This window comes from Salmo trutta, chromosome 8 (genome assembly GCF_901001165.1).
Source record: "Salmo trutta chromosome 8, fSalTru1.1, whole genome shotgun sequence".
Classification (NCBI taxonomy): Eukaryota; Metazoa; Chordata; class Actinopteri; order Salmoniformes; family Salmonidae; genus Salmo; species Salmo trutta.
The window spans coordinates 30,362,653-30,389,691 of NC_042964.1; the positions used below are offsets into that span (position 1 = coordinate 30,362,653).

The 27,039-nt window shown below is 41.1% G+C and overlaps 1 protein-coding gene across 2 annotated transcripts in view; it reads right to left on the reverse strand.

The window, feature by feature from the left end:
• The window catches only part of LOC115198647 (TBC1 domain family member 22B-like), a 187,693-nt gene that overhangs the window by 122,629 nt on the left and 38,025 nt on the right, over positions 1 to 27,039 (reverse strand). Inside the window, exons 7-9 of one of the 2 annotated variants that reach the window (XM_029760749.1) lie at positions 19,037 to 19,165; positions 17,136 to 17,198; positions 8,796 to 8,910 (exon numbers count right to left, since the gene is read on the reverse strand). In XM_029760749.1, the coding sequence (XP_029616609.1) occupies positions 8,796 to 8,910; positions 17,136 to 17,198; positions 19,037 to 19,165 (307 nt within the window). Of the gene's footprint in view, positions 1 to 8,795; positions 8,911 to 16,617; positions 16,684 to 17,135; positions 17,199 to 19,036; positions 19,166 to 27,039 lie in introns of both variants that reach the window. The other variant, XM_029760748.1, reaches the window with a different exon arrangement.

A 27,039-nucleotide genomic window follows, 5' to 3' on the forward strand; every position in this document is an offset into this window, starting at 1 on the left:
AATACCTTAGAAATGCTATTACTTCAATTTCTCAAACATATGACTATTTTACAGCATTTTAAAGACAAGACTCTCGTTAATCTAACCACACTGTCCGATTTCAAAAAGGCTTTACAACGAAAGCAAAACATTAGATTATGTCAGCAGAGTACCCAGCCAGAAATAATCAGACACCCATTTTTCAAGCTAGCATATAATGTCACAAAAACCCAGAAGACAGCTAAATGCAGCACTAACCTCTGATGATCTTCATCAGATGACACACCTAGGACATTATGTTATACAATACATGCATGTTTTGTTCAATCAAGTTCATATTTATATCAAAAAACAGCTTTTTACATTAGCATGTGACGTTCAGAACTAGCATACCCCCCGCAAACTTCCGGCGAATTTACTAACAATTTACTAAATTACTCACGTTAAACGTTCACAAAAAGCATAACAATTATTTTAAGAATTATAGATACAGAACTCCTCTATGCACTCGATATGTCCAATTTTAAAATAGCTTTTTGGTGAAAGCACATTTTGCAATATTCTAAGTAGATAGCCCGGCATCACAGGGCTAGCTATTTAGACACCCAGCAAGTTTAGCCTTCACCAAACTCCGATTTACTATTAGAAAAGTTTGATTACCTTTGGGGTTCTTCGTCAGAATGCACTCCCAGGACTTATACTTCAATAACAAATGTTGGTTTGGTCCCAAATAATCCATAGTTATGTTCAAACAGCGGCGTTTTGTTTGTGCGTTCAAGACACTATCCGAATGGTAAATAAGGGTTACGAGCACGGCGCATTTCGTTAAAAAAAAATCTAAATATTCCATTACCGTACTTCAAAGCATGTCAACCGCTGTTTAAAATCAATTTTTTTGCAATTTTTCTCGTAAAAAAAGCGATAATATTCCGACCGGGAATCTGCAAGTAGGTAAACAGACGAAAGAAAATAAAGCATGGGGTCGACTCGGGCACGCGCCTAAGCCCATTGTCCTCTGATCGGCCACTTGTCAAAAGCGATAATGTGTTTCAGCCTGGGGCTGCCTCGATATCGTTCAGCTTTTTCCCGGGCTCTGAGAGCCTATGGGAGCCGTAGGAAGTGTCACGTTACAGCAAAGATCCTCAGTCTTCAATAAACAGAGGCAAGAAGAACAACAACTTGTCAGACAGGCCACTTCCTGCATGGAATCTTCTCAGGTTTTTGCCTGCCACATGAGTTCTGTTATAATCACAGACACCATTCAAACAGTTTTAGAAACTTTAGGGTGTTTTCTATCCAAATATGCATATTCTAGTTACTGGGCAGGAGTAGTAACCAGATTAAATCGGGTACGTTTTTTATCCGGCCGTGTAAATATTGCCCCCTAGCCCTAACAGTTTAAATAGATGAGTGGGGCTACGGCTTAAGAGGGTATGAACGATGCTGAATGGGTGTAGACAAAGAAGAGCTCTCCAGTAGGTGTACCAAAATATTCAAGGACCATTTTCTCAAAAGTGGGGTTATCAAAAGTTTATCAACTTTCAAAGCAGAATTACTTCACCATTGTTCCTCAACTGTAGTGTATGATGTACAATTTTCTAGCTCTGAGTCTCTACTTTATCAAATGTAAAAAACACCATTTCAAATTTTGCTACATAGGACCGAATCAAGCCGGTTGGTCACAAATGTGGAATAAGTCCAGGGGTATGAATACTTTCTGAAGGTAGATTAAACACAGTCAATACTGTCTCTAGTGATCAGGCAGAGTGACACAGGTTAAGCAGTGTATTACAGTACACTACAAAAGCCTATAGCCAACATGCTACAGCTACATTATATAGGCATACTGACTACCGCAAACAAACCTATGCTTTTCAGAGCATATTGGCCTATAGGGAATATTTGTACCCACCTGAAGAAGTGGGAACTCAGCACACTTATCAGGCTAACTCTAAATATGATATTGTTGCTAGATTTCCATGTAGGCTAATTGATTCATTGATCAGTAAATGTAGGCTAGTGTCCTACAAAAACGTTCCAGACCTAGGCCTATAAGCTACTTAATGTAGGCCTATTCACTGCAAATGGCATACTCCGCTCCGCAAGCGCACCAAAACCATACTAACTACAGCCTACTCCAGTTACAAAGTGGTGCCATGAACTCAATATTGAGAAATACATTATATGACTATCCTCTCTGTAACTAGATAGAAGTTGCTTTAAAAACTGTATTTTTCTCTCAAAAGCATTTTGAGCAACGGTAATATGCTTGTGCTTCTCAGAATCCATCTTTCCCTACTCCGTGCGGCACAATGGGGAGAGGGAGAGAGTCAGCAGACGACAGCAAAACAGGGACAGGCAGATACTTTCATAGCCTATGCATTATGTTGATTCCAGCTATTACTGTTGAAGAAATAGTATAATATTGAAAACGTGGATTTATATTAAGATGCAAAGAGGAAAGCAGTGTCGTTCTTGTTAGAAAACTATTTTAACTGCATGCTGTTGTTCAATGCCGAGTGAATCTCGAGTACGAGGAACTGCCTGGTTGAGTGACAGGGGGTGGGGCTTGGTGTGTAGGATTTGGAAGCAGCCAAAAGCATTCGTGTGCAACTACAGCCACCAATTCGGGGCTGCAGTTGCATCCCATGGTTCCTGCATGAACCACAACGTCTTAGTTCTTGCATCATCAAAGGAAGGAAGATAGACGTTTGTTTGAAAACTAGCAGCAACAAAGGAACAAAAATAGAGACACAAAAAGAGCTATAGCTTAGCGTTGTTACAGAGCGAAGGCAAGGCGAGAAGACAGAGATGGAACAGCAGCCTTGATCCTGTCTGATAGACGTATTTAGATGGTGTTGACGTGGCCATCTTAATCATTTCCCTGACAGAGGAAACTTTGATTCACATTTGACACAGCATGTCACTCAACTTCCTCACATCTGTAACACCTCTCTCTGGTGTTATAGTGCCTTCAGAAAGTACTGACACCCCTCAACTTTTTCCACATTTTGTTGTGTTACAGCCTGAATAAAATTAATTTGTCACTTGCCTACACACAATATCCCATGTCAAAGTGGAATTATGTTTTTCAATATTTTTACAAATCATTCAAAAGCTGAAATGTCTTAAGTCAATAAGTATTCAACCCCTTTGTTATGGCAAGCCTAAATAAGTTCAGGGGTAAAAATGTGCTTAACCTCCCTGGGCAAGGTGGGACGTTTGCATCACTGTCCCTAGGCAGGCCAGTAACAAACTCTGCTGCTGTTCTTTGCCCAGAAACTGCAGACATCTCATTACACTTTCTGGCGCCTTCTGAGAGCCAATGGAAGCCTTTGAAAATGTCACGTTACAGCACAGATGCTGTATTTTCGATAGAGAGGCTACAGAAGGACAATAAATTGTCAGACAGGGCACTTCCTGTTTGGAATCTTCTCAGGTTTTAGCCTGCCATATGAGTTCTGTTATACTCACAGACACCATTCAAACAGTTTTAGAAACTTTAGAGTGTTTTCTATCCAAATCTACTAATTATATGCATATTCTCGTTTCTGGGCAAGAGTAGTAACCAGTTTAAATCAGGTACGTTTTTTATCCGGCCGTGCAAATACTGCCCCCTAGCCCCAACAGGTTAACAAGTAACAATGTATTTTTATTTAAATAGGCAATTCAATTAAGAACAAATTATTATTTACAATAATGGCCTACAAAAAGGCGTCCTGCGGGGACCGGGCAAAAAAATATATATATATTGGACAAAACACATCACGACAAGAGAGACACCACAACACTACATAAAGAGAGACCTAAGACAACAACATAGCATGGCAGCAACACATGACAACACAGCATCATAGCAACACAAGACAACAACATGGTAGCAACACAACATGGCAGCAGCACAAAACATAATAACTACTCTGTTTGCAATAATAGTGTTTAACATGATTTTTAAATGAGTACCCCGTTTCTGTACCCCACTACAACACACAGGCGTCCTTCCTAACTCAGTTGCCGGAGAGTAAGGAAACCGCACAGGGATTTCACCATGAGGTCAATGGTGACTTTAAAACAGCTACAGAATTGAATGGCTGTGATAGGAGAAAGCTGAGGTTGGATCAATAACATTGTAGTTACTCCACAATACTAACCTAATTGACAGAGTGAAAAGAAAGCCTGTACAGAATACAAAACTAGCTAGCTAACATTGAACCTAGTTGGGGGTGATTACAGTCATCTATTGGACTAGATAAAGTGTATTTTTGCTATTACTTTCACTCTTGAAATCTTTGGTTGTTTACTACACTACCTTACTCTGTTTAGCGCATGACCTCACATGTGAATCCTTAAATAGATGAGTGGGGCTAAGGCTTAAGAGGGTGTGAACGATGCTGAATGGGTGTAGACCAAGAAGAGCTTCTCAAAAGTGGGGTTATCAAAAGTTTAGCAACTTTCAGCGCAGAATTACTTCACCATTGTTCCTCAACTGTAGTGTATGATGTACAATTTTCTAGCTCTGAGTCTCTACTTTTATCAAATGTAAAAAACACCATTTCAAATTTTGCTACATAGGACCGAAACAAGCAGGTTGGACACAAATGTGGAATAAGTAAAGGGGTATGAATACTTTCTGAAGGTAGATTAAACAGAGTCAGTACTGCCCCTAGTGGTCAGGCAGGGTGACAGGTTAAGCAGTGTATTACAGTACACTACAAAAGCCTATAGCCAACATGCTACAGCTACATTATGTAGGCATACTGACTACCGCAAAAAAAAAAAACTTTTGAGAGACGTGTGTATATGTGCATAAGTGTCCGCGCGTGCGTGCGTGCGTGTGTGTGTGTGTGTGCACGTAGCAGAGGGAAAAAAAACCTTCTGTTCTTCTATATAGAGCAATAGCAATGGTGTCTTTTTGGGCAAAGCCTATGAGTTTTTGGATAAAGGCAGAAAATAAGGTCTGTCAAACACAGGCGTAGGAGATTTTGTTCTATGAGAATCTTCATCAGCTAAAATCACCTTTTGTGAATTTTGAAGAATTTATGTAATTTAAAAAATTACATAAAGCACATAAAGGCTTCATAATTCATAAAGGTCAACTGACTGATATCTCATTAGAACAAAACGTAGATCTCCTATGCCTGTGTTAACTTAAGCCCTTATGTTCTGCATTCATCCCAAAACCTGAATCTTTCCCCATGAATTTTCCCCAAAGGTGCAGCTGAATGAACCAGATGTAACTGATTTCCGGGTTTTAGGACTACAAGCTGGCAAGTTCTATAATGCATGGTACCAAACAGCAGCAGGCACAACACAGCATGAATTGCTGTCCTTTCTATTACATCCCTGTCATCATGGGACGGCAGGTAGCCTAGTGGTTAGAGCGTTGGACTGGTAACCGAAAGGTTGCAAGATCGAATCCCTGAGCTGACAAGGTAAAAATCTGTTGTTCTGCCTCTGAACAAGGCAGTTAACCCACTGTGCCTAGGCCATCATTGAAAGTAAGAATTTGTTCTTAACTGACTTGCCTAGTTAAATAAATAATGTTTTTTAAATGCATCTTTAACACACAGGGATTCAACCATCACAATCCAGTGAGTATGAATCACGATATGGCTGCAGCTACTGCAAACGCTGCTGAAAAACAACACACACACCCACACACAAACAGATCCAAACACACACTAGCACACCTCCTTTCATTCTCCTCCTCAATACTCATTTAATAAGAGAGAATCAGCTAAAACAGAAAGCAGCATTGCCTTCAACAGTAATGTCCCCAAACAGTTTGTACTAACACCTTGTGAAATGCTACTGAAGAAAAAGTCATTAGGAGTGTACAAACCTAATGACTTTCCTTTAAAGAGAGACAGGGTCTGCTAGTCAGTGGAGCTTTCTGACAAGATCAGGAGACTAAAGCCAAGTCCAACAACACACAAACACACAACGAGAATCTGACTCAGAGAGGGATGTCCTACACTAACAGCTTTCAATTACTCTGAAATCTCCAAACCTCTGACTTCTTTCTTCTCTCTCTAGTGATGGAGAGTCCTTTTTCTTCCCAAAGTGATAGAGAGGGAGCACGTTAAATAAAGTTAGATTTGATCCCTTTCATTCATTTCAGTCAGACTGCGATGTTCACGCAGTCTGACAAATGAATGAAAGGGATAAAATCAAACTATTTAACGTGCATTTTCAATCACTCCAATGTCAGCCCTCATTAGGCTCTGTAGAATACTGGGAAATAATAAATGGCTGCCAGCTAGCTGTGACGCAGCACCATCAAAAGTTGAACTGAGTGAGTGTGTGAGTATACAAGTTAGTGTGTGTGTTTGAGTGAGTGAGTGAGTGAGCGAGCGAGCGCATGAGAGAAAGCTTCAGACAGAAGCGTAATTAGCCTGCTCATTCCCCGGCATGAACGCTCTCTTTCTCTTAACCTCTCTCAAAAAACACGAGTGAAAAACAACAGACAGCACATCAAACCATCGTGTTACGTGTCAGGCGGAGCACGTTTGAAGGTTTGTTGGCTTTGTAAGCTTTCAAGGCTCATCAGTAGCAGCACGTGAAGATGCATATAAACAAAGCGAAGCAGACCAGGAGACTTTGGGGATCTGACAGACCGACAAGGTCTGAGTCAGAGACAAGGAAAGAGAGGGGAGTCAAAAGCAACAGAAATAACTATTTTCTGTTTCACGCTTCAGCATACAAAACAGCTGCAATCCCCTGGGTTCACAACCCAACTTCTCACCATACCTTTAGAGCAACCCCTGGAGTGGCAGAGCAGCCATTTACTCTAGCACAACCACACTAGAGTGCAAGCACGTGCATACACACACAATCCTCCCCTTCCCCCCCACACACACACACGTCATTTGAGATGCTTTACTCTCTGCAAATCAATGTTTGAGGCTCAGTTCAGTCTACACAGCACAAGAGAACATTAAGTCATCAATTTAATGAAACATTCATAACACAAATAATTTACACCGCATAAACTCATACAGCAGGGATCCAGGCAAGCTCTATTGTGGGTGGAGAGCCTATTAAAACATTTAAATTAGGATCTCTTCATGGCTTGGTATTCTCTCGAGTGAGGGAAGTGGACACTACTACCTAGTATTTGGCTATCTATTCCAGTGATGGAAGTAAAAAACAGGATTATTCCCTTAAAACCTGTTGAGGATCTTATCCCGATCTTATCCCGGTATTGGGATTCATTGTCATGTGACCATGGCGGGGAATTCAAAACTGCAAGAGTAATCATTTCAAAAAATCAAATAATCAACTATTTTCCTCCATTTGAAAGATATATCTCCTAAATCTAACCACGCTGTCCGATTTTCAGAGGCATTACGGAGAATGCATAAAGTTAGGTTATGTGAGGAGAGTACATTGACAATAGCTGCGTGTAATGTTTAGCCAATTCAAAGAAGGGCATCAACAGACAGAAAACTAGCTAGAATTATGCACTTACCTTTGACAATCTGCATCAGATGACACTCATAGGACATTATGTTATACAATACATGCATTTTTAGTTCCATCAAGTTCATATTTATATCCAAAAACAGCATTTACAGTCGCGGTGAAATTCAGAATTTTTTTCGGCTCGAATGCACCCAGTGAATCCAGCATTACAAATCACGGAATTACTATTCGAAAACATTGGTAAATTATAATATTGTCATTCAAAGAATAATATATTATCATCTCGTAATTGCTACCGAAGGGCCAGATCTCAAAATAACTTTACTGGGAAATCACATTTTGTATAAACTGGGTACTATGCTAACAACAATAAGCTATATGCTAAGCTAAGCTAAGCTATACCGTTAGCATTAGCATCATCTAATATCGATAATAACATTCTAAATATCCCCTTACCTTTGATTATCTCCATCAGAAGGCGCTGCCAGAGATCCCAGGTCCAGAACAAATGTGGTTTCTTTTGACAAAGTTCATAATTTATGTCCAAATAGTTAGCGTTCAGTAGGCTCCCACAAAATGAGGTGGGCAGTGTAAAGTCACGTCGAAAAACTAAAGAAAACCTAGTAAATAATCTATTTACGTTTGTTTAAACATGTCAAACGTTGTTTAGCACTAATCTTTTGTTCCATTTTTAACGTGAAACATCAGTAAACATCAGTAATATTTTCACACAACCTATCAAGTGTCTAGAATAAACGATAATGACAAAGGCACTCTTCTCAGATTCATGCGCAGGCGCAAAAAATGAAGTGATGACGTGTCAACTTGTAAGCTTTCTAATTCGGTGTGTATTTATCACAGATGCTTCAAACAACTTTCTAAAGATCGTTGACATCTAGTGGAAGCAGTAGGAGTTGCGAACTGAATCCTTTCTCACTGTGGTATCTTTAAAACAATGACACTAAATAGTACAGTCACAAAATTCTCATTTTTTTAAATCTATTTTTCACAGGTTTTTGCCTGCAATATGAGTTTTGTTATACTTACAGACACCATTCAAACTGTTTTAGAAAATTCAGAGTGTTTTCTATCCGAATGTGTTAATAATATGCATATCCTAGCTTCTGAGTTGGTGTAGGAGGCAGTTAAAAATTGCCACATATTTTTTTCAAAATTCTCAATACTGCCCCCGTGGCCCGTAGAGGTTAAATGAGAGAAGCGGCTAGAAGAGAGGGACTCACCAAAGTACAAACACATACTATCTCGTCTTTGGCTTTGGCTATTCCCTTGAGTAAGGGAAGAGAGGAGGGAGTAAGACTAGGGAGGAAGAGGACAGAGGAGGAGACGGGAGGACAAAGAGCGAGGACGAAGACGGAGGAAGAGGGACTCACTGATGTACTCAAAGACATAGACGACGAAGAAAGGCGTGACGAGGTCGTTGATGCCCTGCACGTAGCCGCTGGCCGGGTGGCGGATCGCCCAGATGAACAGGATACGCTCAAAGATCTGACGGACAGACGGAGGAATACAGTCAGCACACACACTATGTATAGAGCACAGTACATAGAAGAAAACTGAAGCTACTTCTAGAATCAGTATACGCAAGCTATCTTGTTAATATTTGTAAACTGAGTATAATAAGTAAGCTTGCTTGTTTTAATGTGCAAGTCAAAGTCCCTCTCAAGGACAATAAAGTCAATCTAGCCATCTCTCCATCTAAGATATACCTAAATACGAACAGACACACTACAGATGACAAATTCATGTAAAACAGTGAATAATGTAGATTTACTTCTATGTTTTATATGTTTGACTTTCTTTAACAAGGTCACATGGTGGTTTCAAAACAACCGAGAATAGCCCCATCCCATGCCCACCAGTCAATCAAAGAGCAATATCGGATTAAATTATAAAGAATGCATGTTTTAATCACTGACATAAAGGTTCGATCGTGTTAGAGAAGTGAGGAAATTAGTCATAGGACATGCATGTGCGGTGAGCAGTGACATGGAATTGAAGCGTGCACACGACACAACATAAATGTCTCATCGCCGTGTTGGACCCGTCTGTCTCTCTACTACTGCTGGATCAAGAACTTTGAACACGCTCGCAAACTTTTTTATTTTCTCCTTTCTTTTCTTCTTTCTCTAATCTTTTTCTGGAAGGCAAACACCTCCATCTTCGTTACAGCCTCGGTTTTAATGTTCCACCTTGCTGCTGTCACCCCCCAAGAATTAAAGGAGGCTTGAAGTTCAGCGCAAATCAACCACACAAATCCTGTGTCCCAAATTGCGCACCATTCCTCCCCCAAAAAAGCGCACTACTTTTGACCAGGTCCCATAGCATTCCTGTCAAAGGTAGTGCACTATATAGGGAATAGGGTGCCATTTTGGACGCAACCCTTGGATTTCCATTCTCTGTCTCATCCCTCTTCTAGTCTGGCCCATGAATGTTTGTGCCTGTGTTCTGACATGTCAGGTGATGCATCACACATGCAGAGCACTTTCTCGGACGCCATGTTTCTGTCATTTTTCTAAATAAACACATTTCTCAAATTGTGATCGCCCCGGCCTCCAAAAACATGTTGGTTGGTTGCCTGGGATGCTGGCGTGTTACGCTAGCTAGTATGGTTTGGCGGTGTCCTTTCAAAATGCTGTTACATGGACGGGATTCACATCTCCCTACTGCTGTCCCCCTGCTTTCATCATCAAAGTCACATCTATCAAAGTGGGGCGGGGAGAAGGAGGAGGGGGAGTGCTAATGTGAGTTTCTCCCTTTAACAGCCCACCCTCCCTTCTCTCCTCCTCATCCATGTCTTCCCCTTCCTTTCCTTCCCAAGCTAATGCTCTCCCCTCCTCATCCTCCTCTTTCCCTCCCCCTCTCGTCACCGACTGTCCCTCTTCTCTTTTTGTCCTCTCACTCCCTGAAACAACCCATGTTCTTGCTCCTCATCTTTCTCTCACCAATCATCTCCCTGCTAGAATTCATGGCCCGAGCTCCTACACTCCGTCAGAAGCCCATCAGAGGGTGGAAAATAGACACTAAACCAGGTGGAGGAAATCAATGGCCAGAGAGAGAGTGAGTGTAAGAAAGTTAGGGAGAGAGGCCAATAGGAGATTCAAGAGGCTGAAAGACCCTGCCAAAATAATAAAATATTGTAATTAAAAATAAATGGATCAACAACAACAAAAAATGACACGCAGTAGAGTAACAGATGAGGTATGTAGACCTCGTGGTGGTAACTGATTAGATAGTGGTCAGTGTGTGATCAAGAGAGGACAGTGTTGAACACTGTCAGTGTGTGAGGGTTAGGTCCAGATATTGGTGTGTTATGTGTATGCAGTGAACAGGCTGCCCATCAAGCCACAAGCACAGGGAATAAAGGACAGTGAGTGGTCAGTAGCCTGGTCACAGATCTCCATGTTATTTTGCCCAAAAATGTAGTAGTGAGGAGTTGGCTTGGCTATTACAGATCTGGGACAAGGCAAGCTTTACAATACAGCTCTCAGATGAAAAAAACATTAAAAAAAGGGACAAAAGGCTACTAAAAACCATAGGGCTGATGAGTTATGTAAGTTTTCATCCAATAGCTTGTGCATAATTCAGTGCACCATCACTGAATTATTTTAATTTAGCGCACCATCAATGAATTATTTTAATTTGATCATGCGTAAAAGCACGACATGCTTGGATGAGCATTAGGCTTTCACCCCTCTGTCACCCTTCGCATCCTTCTCCTCTTTCCACCCACGGTGCTACATTGCCTCCTCAAGGGAAATCATGAGGACAGAAATGTATGTACGGACACACATGTGCGCACATGCAAACAAACAAACACACGTGTGCTTCTCTCTGGCGCTAGCTTCATGTCCCCATTAGCTCACTGCTAATGTACGAACAGCATGTCTACAGCCATAGTGGTCCACCGAGGCCAAGTTTATGTCCAGTGCTGTAGGTCTCTTAGGAAGAGACCTCAACCCACACGGTGTGAAAAACTAAATGTTGCATTACTCAGTAATGTACAGTCTCAGGATAGTCATACAGTGCCTATAGAAAGTCTACACACCCTTGAACTTTAATCACATTTTGTTGCATTACAAAGTGGAACTGAAATGTATTGATTTGTAATGTTTTGTAATTGAGCTCCACAAAATACTCCATAATGTAAAAATGAAAATAAAATGACTCTCTCCAAATTAATACAAAAATTAAATAACTAAAATATAGTCATTGCATAAGTATTCACCCCCTTCGTTAAGGCAAGCCTAAATTAGTTCAGGAGTAACATTTGGCTTAATAAAATCACATGGACTCACTCTGTGTGAAATAATAGGGGTTGAAATGATTCTGAATGAATACCCCTTCCTCTATCCTCAATACATACATCTGTAAGGTCCCTCAGTCAAATATTGAATTTCAAACACAGATTCAAACACAAAGACCAGTGAGTTTTTCAAAAGCCTCCCAAAAAAAGTGCAGTGATTGGTAGGTGGGTAACAATAACAAATCAGACATTTAATATCCAGTAATAGTCAAAGGTTTGGACACCTACTCATTCAAGGGTTTTTCTTTATTTTGACTATTTTCTACATTGTAGATAATAGTGAAGACATAAAAACTATGAAATAAAACATATGAAATCATGTAGTAAACAAAAAAGTGTTAAACAAATCTAAATATATTTGATATTTGAGATTCTTCAAAGTAGCCACGCTTTGCCTTGATGACAGCTTTGCACTCTCTTGGCATTCTCTCAACCAACTTCATGAGGTAGTCCCCTGGAATGCATTTCAATTAACAGGTGTGCCTTGTTAAAAGTTATTTGTGGAATTTCTTTCCTTTTTAATGGTTTGAGCCAATCAGTTGTGACAAGGTAGGGGTGGGTACACAGAAGATAGCCCTATTTGGTAAAAGACCAAGTCCATTTTATGGCAAGAACGGCTCAAATAAGCAAAGAGAAATGACAGTCCATCATTACTTTAAGACATGAAGGTCAGTCAATGCTGAACATTTCAAAAACTTTGAACGTTTCTTCAAGTGCTGTAACATACACCATCAAGAGCTATGATGAAAGTGGCTCTCATGAGGACCGCCACAGGAAAGGAAGACCCAGAATTACCTCTGCTGCATAGGATAAGTTCATTAGAGTTACCAGCCTCAGAAATCGCAGCCCAAATAAATGCCTCACAGAGTTCAAGTAACAGACACATCTCAACATCAACTGTTCAGAGGAGACTGCGTGAATCAGGCCTTCATGGTCGAATTGTTGCAAAGAAACCACTACTAAAGGGTAAAAATAATAATAAGAGACTTGCTTGGGCCAAGAAACACAAGCAATGGACATCAGACTGGTGGAAATCTGTCCTTAGGTCTGATGAGACCAAATTTGAGATTTTTGGTTCCAACTGCCGTGTCTTTGTGAGATGCAGAGTAGATGAACGGATGATCTCTGCATGTGTGGTTCCCACCGTAAAGCATGGAGTAGGTGTGATGGTGCTTTGCTGGTGACACTGTCGGTGATTTATTTATAATTCAAAGCACATTTAACCAGCATGGCTACCACAGCCTTCTGCAGCGTTACGCCATCCCATCTGGTTTGCGCTTAGTGGGACTATCATTTGACTCATCATTTGTTTTTCAACAGGACAATGACCCAACACACCTCCAGGCTGTGTAAGGGCTATGTGACCAAGAAAGAGAGTGATGGAGTGCTGCATCAGATGATCTGGACTCCACCATCACCTGACCACAACCCAATTGACTTAGACCATAGAGTGAAGGAAAAGCAGCCAACAAGAGCTCAGCATTTGTGGGAACTCCTTCAAGACTGTTGGAAAATAATTCCTGGTGAAGCTGGTTGAGAGAATGCCAAGAGTGTGCAAAGCTGTCATCAAGGCAAAAGGTACTGTATCTTTAAGCATGGTCAAGTTAATAAGTATGTTGTGGATAATATATTAAACCACCCAGACACAAAGATTCAGTCATCCTTCTGAACTGAGCTGCAAGACAGATAGGAAACTGCATAGAAATGTCATTATGAGGACATTGACGATTTTAAAACAGCTACAGTTAAATGGCTATGAAAAGAGAACTGAGGATGGATCAACAACATTGTAGTTATTCCACAATAAAAAATAATACAAATATACAAAATAAGAATATTCCAAAACATGCATAAGTATGCAAAAAACACAGCTTAAATGCAAAGCCTTATGTTTGAGGCAAATCCAACACCACATCACTGAGTAACTGCCTCCTTAGTCCTTTAGGTGCCTTTTTTATAGGCTCCGGAGTGGCGCAATGGTCTAAGACACTGCATCCCAGTGCAAGACGCGTCACTGCAGTACCTGGTTTGAATCCAGGCCGCATCACATCCGGTCGTGATTGGGAGTCCCATAGGGCGTCGCCCGGGTTTAGCCGGGGTAGGCCATCATTATAAATAATAATTTTTTCTTAACTGACTTGCCTAGTTAAATAAAGGTTCAATTTAAAAAATGGATCTATTTTCAAACATGGTGATGGCTGCGTCATGGTATGGGTATGCCTGACATCGGCAGAGACTGTGGAGTTTTTCAGGATGAAAAGAAACGGGATAGAGCTCAACACATGCAAAATCTGCTTCAGTCTGCTTTACACTACACACATACAGGAATTCACCTTTCAGCTGGAGAATAAGTTACAACACAAAGCCAAATCTGCACTAGAGTTGCTTACCAAGAAGACAGTGAAATGTTCCTGAGTGGCCAAGTTACAGTTTTAATCCCACTTACAGTGCATTCGGAAAGTCTTCAGACCCCTTGACTTTTTCCACATTTTATTACGTTACAGCCTTATTCTAAAATGTATTCAATATTTTCTTGTCCTCATCAATCTACACACAATACCCCATAACGACAAAGCACAAACGGGTTTTTGCAAATTTATAATAAATACAAAACTGAAATATTTACTTAAGTATTCAGACCCTTTACTCAGTACTTTGTTAAAGTACCTTTGTCAGCGATTACAGCCTTGAGTCTTCTTGGGTATGATGCTACAAGCTTGGCACACCTGTATTTGGGGAGTTTCACCCATTCTTCTCTGCAGATCCTCTCAAGCTCTGTCAGGTTGGATGGGGAGCATCGCTGCACAGCTATTTTCAGGTCTCTCCAGAGATGTTCGATCGGGTTCAAGTCCAAGTCCGGCTCTGGCTGAGCCACTCAAGGACATTCAGAAACTTGTCCCGAAGCCACTCCTGTGTTGTCGTAGCGGTGTGCTTAGGGTCGTTGTCCTATTGGAAGGTGAACCTTCGCCCAAGTCTGAGGTCCTGAGCGCTCTGGAGCAGGTTTTCATCAACGAGCTCTCTGTACTTTGCTCCATTCATGTTTCCCTCGATCCTGACTAGTCTCCCAGTTCCTTCCACTGAAAAACATCCCACAGCATGATGCTGCCACCCCCATGCTTCACCGTAGGGATGGTGCCAAGTTTCCTCCAGACGTGATGCTTGGCATTCAGGCCAGAGAATCTTGTTTCTCATGGTCTGAGAGTCCTTTAGGTGCCTTTTGGCTTCCGTCTGGCCACTCTACCATAAATGGCCTGATTGGTGGAGTGCTGCATAGATGGATGTCCTTCTGTAAGGTTCTCCCATCTTTGCAGAGGAACTCTGGAGCTCTGTCAGAGTGCCCATCGGATTTTTGGTCAACTCCCTGACCAAGGCCCTTCTCCCCAAATTGATCTTTTTAGCTTGTTTGGCTATCTCAAGAAAGAGTCTTGGTGGTTACAAACTTCTTCCATTTAAGAATGATGGAGGCCACTGTGTTCTTGGGGACCTTCAATGCTGCAGAAATGTTTTGGTACCCTTCCCTAGATCTGTGCCTCGACACCACCCTGACACGGAGCTCTACGGACAATTCCTTCGACCTCATGGCTGAGTTTTTGCTCTGACATGCACTGTCAATTGTGCAACCTTACATAGACAGATGTGTGCCTTTCCAAATCATGTCCAATGAATTTAATTTACCACAGGTGGACTCCAATCAAGTTGTAGAAACATCTCAAGTATGATCAATGGAAACAAGATGCACCTGAGCTTAATTTGGAGTCTCACAGCAAAGGGTCTGAATGCTTTTGTAAATAAGGTTTCTGTTTTTATTTTTGATACATTTCCAAAAATGTCTAAAAACCTGTTTTCACTTTGTCATTATGGGGTAATTGTGAGTAGATTGATGAGGATGTTTATTTATTTAATCAATTTTAGAATAAGGCTGTAACGTAATACAATGTGGAAAAAGGGAATGGGTCTGAAAACTTTCTGAATGCACTGTATAAGACAATAAAATGTGAAGAAATCCAAAGGGGATGTAGATTTCTATAGGCACTCTATGTACACAGACTAAGAGAGACTGAAATGTGTGATTTTTAGACAGCTCTGTGGTCGCATGCATCACCATCAGAAGTTATTTCGGGCAGAAATAAAAAATGATCCCCAATTAAATTCTCTAAATATTTCAATGCAGGCCTGTGGCCAGATACACCAGCATGCAAGGAATGGGAGAGGGATGATGAAAAAGAGCGGCATAAAGAGAGAGTGTCTGAGGAAAAAAAATAAAACAGTAGGAAGAAGGAAAGAGGAGAGTAGGAAGAGGGGGAAGAAAGGGGCAGCGAGAGAGAGAAATAGGTAAGGGATAGAGAAAGAGGCAAAGGAGTGAGTGAGAGAAAGAGAGAGGTATACGAAGAAAGAGAGAGATACTTTAAATTAAGAAAAATAGATATTGGGGTGGGTATGGGTGAGGACAGTTGGCCCATTCATTAGTATTCTCTCATAGCACTGAGGTAGTAGTGTGGCCTGGGAAGGGAACAGAGGTAGAGGCCAATAGAGGACATGGAGGAAGAGGGGTGTGACTCGCAAATACTGAACAAACTTATCCAGGACACACAAGCAAACACAGTCCATTATATCCGATGACAAAAACGATCTGTTTTCTAAAATACTCATTGCAGAGTGCAAAAACGACTCATACCAGAGTACAAACAAAACAGCAAAACCTCACTGAAGAACCTTTCATTACACCAGATTGTTTCCACTCTTCAGTAGTCAAGAGAATGCTTGAGTATACGTGCATGCATGGTGCAGTGTGTGTATATGTATAATAAGGCGAACAGGATTTCATACATTAGCTAGGTGAGTGACTGCCTGGGCAGGGTAGTCAGTGTGTTCTGTATAGAAGCTCTCACCTCTTGGACAGAAGCTTGTTGAAAGAGAGGAATAAGGGGATTAGTTCTTGGTATGTCAATGTGAATCTGCAGAGAGAAGAGAGAAAACACAAACAGAAGAGCAGTCGAAGTTATCATATGCCATCACAGAGAGGGAAGAGAGGAGAGAGAGCTGGTTAGTGGATTCACTGGATCGAGGGTCCAGGGCGTGTATTGACGGCAGAGAACTGAAGAGAACTGGAGCTCCTAGGCTATATTTCTGAACTGGGTGCCGGGGTAGTGTGGCTCACTAGCTCTCCAAACCAAACCCCATTTTCTCTATAGAACCACAGCGGGTCAGTGCAGGGCACAAGCAAATACACCTTATCACATATGTGTGCAGGAGAGCTTCGTCAAACCAGAGAACCACCATCAACCAGTTCAGAACTTGGAGCCTGCAAATAGACGGACAAACACAGACAGGGCAGACCAGACAGGAACCGGACCGGTGTCATGCTGGCGAGTGAGAGTTGGTCTGCAGCCCCTTTAACCAGTCTTACCTCTGTCACCATAGGCTGCAGCATTAGACACTCCGGACTCATCCGGGGGATGTCTATACGAATCTGGTGGCGTGGAGAAAACAGTTTACACAAACACATTACACCCACACGCATACTCAGTCTTCACACATACACACACGGACCGTGCACAACACACCCACACTAGGGAAATAAGTCAACACACTCAATTGATCAGATATCCACAGTGGAGTTTTTCCCAGCCCTAGATGAGGGGGGGAAAAAACTGCTGTTTTTCACAAACAGTACATACCGCTAAACACACAAAAACATGAGAAAACAATTCAACAGGAAACAGTTAAGGAATGGGACTGTATAAAATAGGAAACCTCTGACAGATTCGAACATGTCAACTCTAAAAACTACTGAAGATGTGTGAGCGAGTGCCTGATAGTACCCTCCTGAGAGTGAGGGCGGGAGTGCCTTTCTAGGAAGTTTTTCCTAGCCACCGTGCTTCTACATCCATCGCTTCCTCTTTGGGGGTTTCGGCTGGGTTTCTGTATAAGCACTTTGTGACATCCGCTGATGTAAAAAGGGCTTTATAAATACATTTCATTGATTGATTGATAGAAAGAGAAAGTTAGAGCGAGAGGGAGAGCTTGAGGGAGAGAGGGAGAGAGATTCATGTACAAAAACAGAGAGAGATAGACTACTGTAGGGAGATGAGGAGTTACAGAAGAGAGAGACTGGGGAACAGACAGTCACAGGAGGCTGACCGTCAGGTCAGGCAGACAGACAGAGGTCTTGCACTGCCAATGTCAGGAAGTTGAGCGCTGACTCGGGAACAGCAGGGAGCCTGTGATCAGACAGAAAACATCCTCTGCCACTGAACACAGAACTGAGATCAATCGAGAGAAGAACTCTCTCAAGACTCCCGGCTGAGACTACATTTATTTCTACTCAGTTTGCTGGAAGCCTAAAACTCTCATTTTAAAGTAAATATCAGTCATTTTCTTTAAGGCAAATAGAGGACTTTTCTCTCTTCATCTTAATCTAGTGGGAAACGGTTGTATATCTCAGCATAGTAAATATCGACAACACACCCCATAGTAAATATCATGCGTGCATGCGGTGTGTATTACTATCCTCGTGGGTACCGGAAATCTCCAAAAGGATAGTAAAACAAGGACAATTCTCCCTTCTTAGGGACAAAGGTTATTTTAAGATTAGGGGTTAGGTTTAGTGTTAGGGAAAATTGTATTTTGAAAGGATTTTTTTTTTAGGTCCCCACAAGGATAGTAAAACATATGTTGTGTGTCAGCAGAAGTGATTAGACAGACAGACAGACAGACAGACAGACAGACAGACAGACAGACAGACAGACAGACAGACAGACAGACAGACAGACAGACAGACAGACAGGACAGACAGGACAGGACAGACAGAGTCATTCTTGTCTAGTCTCCATAGTGGCACTGCTATGTGTGAGAAGAGAGCAGCATGGAAAACCACTTATCACCGTATAACTGGATCTGTAATGCAGACTCATGGCCGCTGACAGGCAGTGGCTTGGCTAGTCTGGGCTGTGGGGGAATGAACACATCAGGGACAAAGGGAAGGGCAGGTAAGAGGGCTTGGGGATTTACACCCACAGGACAGCCCATTCTATCTGCACAAATAAATATGTCTGCCGTCTCTCTGTCACTGAGCTGAAGGGGTCTGAACTGTAGACGGCTGAGGAATTATATTTATCCATCCACCACTGGAAGGGACGAACTACGGAGGAGCTGAGCTTAGGATAGACAGATTGCTCTCAATATATGAGTGCATGGCTCAGTGGATATAGGAATACAGAAAGACATGGGGGAGGAAGAGAGAGAGAAAGAAAGTGACTAAGAAAGAGAGAGAATGTGACTGTGTGTAGTCATAGATAGCATCCTTACCTGTCTGTATGTGTCTTGGTGGTGCTCGTCATTGCGTGAGTCGTAGTACTGTTCTATGAAACCAAAGTATTCCTGTCTCTTCCTCTGTAGCGTGCTCTCTCTCCTCTCGGTGTTGGCAGGAAGGTAACCCTGGGAAGAGTACACCAGAACTGTTAGGATAGCAAAGGGTCCTACAAACTCAACACTGAACCGCGAAGCCAGTTCCACTCCTTTTTAAAATATTTGTTCCTTTATTATTTTCCCCTAACCCTTCCCCTAATTGGAGTAAAGTTAATGGACAACACTTAGGATTCTATTTCCAGATTAAACATACTATAAATATTTTATGGACACAGTATATTTTACATTACTTATCTTTTGTTTGTTTTTAGTCCCATCCTCCAGCTACCCTCAACCCCTCCCATCTATCTCTGAAAACCATCCAGTTTTGATTTCTATTTGCCATATATTTTTCAACTGTGATGTGATTGTTCAACAAAAGTTCTGAAACTTTCTATTCACAGTTTCTACAGATTGTAAATGAAAGATAAATATTTTTGGTAAGAGTATTATTACATTATTGATCAATTGACTGACTTTTCAGATCACCCAGCAGTGCTATTTTCAGAGTTGACACCAGGTAAATGTTGCAATTCTTCAGCCATTCCTGGACCTGCGACCAAAAGCAAGCTACATATGGATAGTACCAAAACAAATGATCCAATGATTCTGTCTCTACGCAGCTAAATCTGTATCCCCCCATATATATAACATTCTATTGGTTGAAAGAATTTTGTATAATAATTTAAATTGAAAAACTACGTTTCAATCCGGTTTTGTATTTCTCTTTATGTAGTGTCTCTCTGGTCGTGATGTGTGTTTTGTCCTATATTTTTATTTTATTTTTAATCCCAGCCCCTGTCCCCGCAGGAGGCCTTTTGCCTTTTGGTAGGCGGTCATTGTAAATAAGAATTTGTTCTTAACTGACTTGCCTTGTTAAATAAAGGTTATATTAAAAAATAAATAATAATACGTTTATAAACCATGTACCATGGAACCAGTCCATCGAAAATCTATATGGCACAGCTGCCAATTTTTTGGTCCTTAAATGAAGCTGGTATACTTTTTTTATCACAATGTTCTTTAACCAATTTTGGTCTTTAATGCAGGGCCGACAGACAAGTTCCTTACTATCTTCCCCTTCCATTTTTGAAGTAATGCTGCAATTAGTTGGATGCAATTTTTGGATAGAGCAGACATTTCCATATATTCTTATTAGCTGCATGTGTGACATCATTTACAAAAATTCTACTGTTTTGATAAAAAAAATCTATCAGTTAGCATATTTGAAAATAATTGTTGAAATTATTGTTCTGTCTTTTCAGGTGTATTAAACTGAAATTGCAACTTTCTATGGCTTGTTTTAAAAATACAGATATTTTGGAGCATATTTCATTTTCAAATAACCGAAAGTGAGAGGTTGTAATATGAATAAAGGGAAAAAGGCCACACGGGGTAAGCCATTCTGACTAATCTGCCAGGGAACCAGTTTGGATTTAAGTATAACTTTTGGATGACTGAAGCCTCTAATGCTTTAATATTTAAAAATGTCTGCCCTCCGAATTCATATTCATTATATAAACATGCTGGTTTAATTTTGTCTGGCTTGCAATTCAAAATAAAATTACATTTTTTGCTCATATAATTTAAAGAACAAGTTGTTAGGTATAGGCAAGCAAATAGGTAAACTGGGATATGACTAAAGAGTTAAATCAGGGTGATTTTACCACAAAGAAACAGATATTTCCGTTCCATGGTAGCAATATCTTATCTATTTTTGCAAACTTTCTATTCAAAAGGCACTCGCACATCTGACCTATCTTTGTTGCAGGTGCATGGTAACAATTGAATAACATGAGAGAAAAAAAATAAGAAACCTGCACACTGCCCTTGCTAGTATCACTGCCCTTTATTAAGCTTTACATATCAGACATATTGGCCTCAAGGCCTTCGTCAGAGGTTAGAAAAAATATCTAGATCCTCTATGAGGCATGGAGGGATCCATATTGTGGATTTAAATGAAAATGAAAATCTAATTTTATTTGTCACATGTGCCGAATACAACAGGAGTAGCAGTGAAATGCAAGCCCTTAACTGCATTGTTGGTTAACACTTTTTTTCTTAAGAAAGTATTTACTAAAAATAAACAAAATCTAAAATAAATAAATCAAATAAAAAAAATAACAATAATAGCAATATAGCCTTGCAACAATAAAATAACAGTAGAGAGGCTATATACAGGGGGTACCGGTACACAGTCAGAAAGCATTAATCATCAGCGTACAATGACACCTTTGTATTTAAGCCCTGGAATTCTTGCTCCTTGATAATATTGTTAGATCTGATTTAAATAGCTAACATTTATATGGCCATAATAAATAAATAAATATGTTGATAGTGGACAACCTTCTTATACTTCTCTTGTTAGTTTAATACTTTCTGAGAAGTAGCCAATATTTACTATTTTACATCTAGGGTTACTATACATAACTTTAACCCACTGTATCAGAGAGTCCCCAAAATTGAAAAAATCCAGGCATTTATATATAAATTCCAGTCCTACTTTACCAAAAGCTTTTTCATAGTCAGCTTCGAATACCAGGTAGGTTCCCTTGATTTTTCATAGCGTTCTATTGTTTCCAGTACTTGTCTTATATTATCTCGAATCTATTGTCCATGTAAAAAAAACTTTCCTGATTGGGATGAATAATATCCGAAAACACCTTTTTAATTCTATGTGCTATGCACATTTTTGCATCACAACACAGAAGTGTAAGGGGCCTCCAATTTTTTTGATGGATTGGATCTTTATATAGTGCATTCAAAAGTATTCAGACCCCTTGACTTTTTCCACATTCTGTTACAGCCTTATTCTAAAATGGATTAAACACATTTTGTTCATCAATCTACACACAAGAATCGACATTTTGCAAATGTATTAAAAATGAAAAACAGAAATACTTTATTTACATAAGTATTCAGACCCTTTGCTATGAAACTCGAAATTGAGCTCAGGTGCATCCTGTTTCCATTGATCATCCTTGAGATGTTTCTACAACTTAATTGGATAGGAGGATACCTAGTCAGTTGTACAACTGAATGCATTCAACTGAAATGTGTCTTCCGCATTTAACCCAACCCCTCTGAATCAGAGAGGTGGTGGGGGCTGCCTTAATCGACATCCACATCATCGGCTCCTGGGGAACAGTGGGTTAACTGCCTTGCTCAGGGGCAAAATAACAGATGTTTAGCTTGTCAGTTCGGAGATTCGATCCAGCAACCTTTCGGTTAATGCCCCAACGTTCCTATACGCTAGGTTACCTGCCGCCCGATTGGAGTCCACTTGTGGTAAATTCAATTGATTGGACATGAATTGGAAAGGCACACAATGGTCTAAGGTCCCACAGTTGACAGTGCATGTCAGAACAAAAACCAAGCAATGAGGTCGAAGGAATAGTCAAAAGAGCTCCGAGACAGGATTGTGTTGAGGCACAGACCTAGGGAAGGGTAGCAAAACATTTCTGCAGCATTGAAGGTCCCCAGAACACAGTGGCCTCCATCATTCTCAAATGGAAGAAGTTTGGAACCACCAAGACTCTTTCTTGAGATAGCCAAACAAGCTAAAAAGATCAATTTGGGGAGAAGGGCCTTGGTCAGGGAGTTGACCAAAAATCCGATGGGCACTCTGACAGAGCTCCAGAGTTCCTCTGCAGAGATGGGAGAACCTTCCAGAAGGACATCCATCTATGCAACACTCCACCAATCAGGCCATTTATAGTAGAGTGGCCAGACGGAAGCTACAACAGCCCGCTTGGAATTTGCCAAAAGGCACCTAAAGGACTCTCAGACCATGAGAAACAAGATTCTCTGGCCTGAATGCCAAGCATCACGTCTGGAGGAAACTTGGCACCATCCCTACGGTGAAGCATGGTGGTGGCAGCACCGTGTTGTTGGGATGTTTTTCAGTGGCAGAGACTGGGAGACTAGTCAGGATTGTGGGAAAGATGAATGGAGCAAAGTACAGAGAGATCCTTGATGAAAACCTGCTCCAAAGCGCTCAGGACCTCAGACTGGGGTGAAGATTCACCTTCCAACAGGACAACAAACCTAAGCACACAGCCAAGACAATGCAGGAGTGGCTTCGGGACAAGTCTCTGAATGTCCTTGAATGGCCCAGCCAGAGCCGGACTTGAACCAGATCGAACATAACTGGAGAGACCTGAAAATAGCTGTGCAGTGACACTCCCCATACAATCTGACAGAGCTTGAGAGGATCTGCAGAGAAGAATGGGAGAAACTCCCCAATTACAGGTGTGTCAAGCTTGTAGCGTCATACCAAAGAAGACTCGAGGCTCTAATCGCTGCCAAAAGTGCTTCTACAAAGTACTGAGTAAAGGGTCTGAATACTTACAGTATGTAAATGCGCTATTTCAGTGTTTTATGTTTAATACATTTCTAAAAATGTCTTAATATTATTAAAAAGCTGTTTTCGCTTTGTCATTATGGGTTATTATTTCTAGATTGATGAGGGGGAAAAAACTATTTAATCAATTTTAGAATAAGGCTGTAACGTAACAAAATGTGGAAAAAGTCAAGGGGTCTGAACACTTTCCAAATGCACTTTATTTACCACATGGGTCCTGTTTCATTACTCGTCAAATCAGACCTTGTTCAGTATCAGATTATCTACCATTTTTATATGAGTGGTTAAAACATGCTAATAACGGTCCTCTGAGCACATCAAAAAATGTTTGATATACCTCAACTGGTATGCAATCTAGCCCTGGAGTTTTCCCGGACTTCAAGGCCTTAATTGCATCAATAAGTTCCTCCTCTGTAACTGGCACAACTCAGGCCCATACTCTACACAGACCGGTGCACCATAACCAATCAGAGGTGCAGTATCCCTATATGCAAATAGACCATTGACATATATGGATCTGTGCCATTCACTTTGCACTGGACTGTGTTTACAGCATGAGTGGTTGCGAGTAGATGCGTTTGTTTTGCGATCAAACCAACAGCCGCATGTAGCCAGGTGTGTACATTTGTTCATATTCTTTGCTAGTAAGTGAGTTATTAGCCCAGTTATAGCTCATTTCTAGTCAGCAATGGGGGAGTGGTTGCTTCCTACAAGAGCACAACGTGCATTTTTTGCCATCTTTGAAAAGCAAGTCAGGTAAAGAGCTTTTTTTCTGCAAGGGGCAGTGTTGTATTTTGGGGCAGTGTTATATTTTGAGACAGGCTTGAATAAGTTAAATAGCCAATAGGCAAAGGGCAGCATAATTTGCCTGATTCTCTGTAATAATGGTATGAGAAAAATAATGCATTTTATGTTGTAAAGTGGTTTCTTGAATCAAACACAACATATTCAGTCACCTCCTTGTCTGAAAGACAAGTGGATAAACAGGTTAATATCAATCCCTACAAAAGTCTCAAAATTGGCTGCTACTGTAGGATGAAATACAGGACAGCTATTTCCATGTTAAAATGTTATGTGATGCATTTTCTCCATTGTTTTTTATGCTAGGCCACTCTGATAGGCCCATATTATGATCAAATAGCCACAGTAGCCTACTTGGCCACTGTTATACCTGTAACTTAAAGCGGGTACAACTGTCAGCGTTCACAGTAAAGGTGCGCCAGAAGTCGCACAGAATTTTCACAACGTTCAAGTTTGCACTAAAATGTGCTAAAAGCTCTGCAGTTGTGCATTTTATTTGACAATGTACTAGCTAGTTAGCTATCTATCTAGCTAAATGGTTAGATTCTTCCAAAATCAAGCTTCACTTGGTAACAGCAGAGAAACCCCTGCAGAGAAACCCCTGCTCGATCAAGAGCCTTGCTGTCTTCGATTCCTAACTTATTTTACTTGCTTGTATACTTGTATAGTTTAGTTCAGAGACTGTAAAAAATGTTTGCAATGCACTCGTTAGCATTTAGTTCTCATTCTCTATGGATTTTTAAATGTACTTCTTAGCATTGCTAACCTTCGGATTACAGAGCCTCAGTGAGGTTTGAAAACAGCACCCTTTGTGCCCAGTGCCAGTATTAACAAATATCCCAGTACGGCACAAGGTCTGTGTGAAGGTATGACAATCTGGATACCACCCAAGCCTAATAACAAGACTTTGAATCAAACATACAGAATTGAATCAATTCACTGGGGGGGGGGGGGGGGGACAGCCCATGCTAGGCATGCTAGCCTTGTGTGAAGTTGAGAATGACTTCTCACAAGACCAGCACACACACTAGTCTAGGCTAGACACCCACACACATCGTGGGAACTACGTTAGGGATACAGTAACTTCCAATCACTTTAAATCTGCTAAATGGACTGCGCTCCAGTGGGCCTCATGCTGGGCAAATGTAGTGCCCTAATCTATGTAGGGATGAGGGTGTCATTTGGAACACAGCCTGTTAGAGCACTGTACTACTGACACACTTCCACTGCATGAGCAAATGCTTCAGTATGCCAGGGGAACTTGAAAAGGGAACTGTTCATGTTTTTGGCCATATGAAGAGAATAGTATGAGCCCACATTCAATAACAGATGGGCAGAGATTAATGCAGAGGGTTAATGGCCTAACAGTGGTATAACATTGAACACACACACACACACACACACACACTTCTCCCTCTCCTCCAGTGAGAATGTATCTAGCTACAGTATACACCATATGTCTGGGACGGAAAAGACAAGTCCTGGTGGTGTAGACTAGGCCTATAGTGATTCAGTAATTGAGTGCCTGGAAATCTACAGCCCCAGAAAACCATTCATCTCTGGAGCAGTTGAGGCTTGTGCCCATTCTTCACTCCCATGGCCCAACAAAATGGCTCTAACAAGACGTATGTGTGCCAGGCAGCCCCCTGAGCACTGGCTGTAAGGGCCATTACCATATATCCATGTAATCACACTGACTTGATAATGTACTGTAAAGGGAGGGGGTGAGGGTTGGTATTCTATTGTTGGTGACAGAGGAAGGTCAAGTATTTGAAGAAACTCGGAAGTATTATCCGAGTGCTACTGCTGTGAGATATGCAGTGGATAACTAGGTTGGTTGGGGTCAAATTCTTTTGAAAACTCCATTAAATCAGGATGTGAGTGGAAGTTTGATTCAAGAATCGAGAGAGGAGAAATGGGTTACTTTATTGATGGAACATGTTGGACTTTCCAGCAGTGGATGAGTCAGAACATGAATAGGAGCGAGTCAAAAGGAGTGAGTCCTTCGAAAGTTTGAAACCCCTCCGTCATACAGTACAAGCACAGTTTGAGTGAGTCACACACTGGTTATAGTAATGTGGAGTTGGGCAGGTGTTTGCTGGATACAGTAGAGAGCACATAAAATATAATATTTTTCTCCTCTTCACCTATGTCAACAGTAATAAAATCTTGATCAGCCCGAGCTGTCAGTTCCAAGCAGATTCAGGAGGATTGCCTCTTCCTTTGGAGTCAGGACTGTCATAGTTGTGAGCAGATGTGCTCTACAGCCAGGCAGGCACACAAACCACAGTTAGGTAAATGAAAGTGTCATTCCTAAAATGAGGTGTCCTCCTGTCCAATTAAAAACCGACCCCTAATCCTACCGTGTAACCCCATTAGTGAAGATGGGAGAGGAGAGGGGTCAAATCCAAGTAAATCTTCATCAAACTGTCTTTTCGAACTATGAAGTGTGAATTTTGTGCTCTTTTTTTATTTTGTGAGTGTTTGTACATAGCCTTGTAGGTGTTATTTTTGGAGGATGTTGTGAGAAGAATAGATAAGGCTGTGAGATGAGCTGGAGCACCGTGCTCTGTCTCCCCAGCTGTTGCCAGACTTTACATAATAAAAGGGAAGAGAAAGTTTCCTCCACCAAGGTTAATGGAGGGTGAACTGAGGGTCAACAAGGGAGAACACACACACACACACACACACACACACACACACACACACACACAGCAGAGGGAGGCACTGCACTTTATCA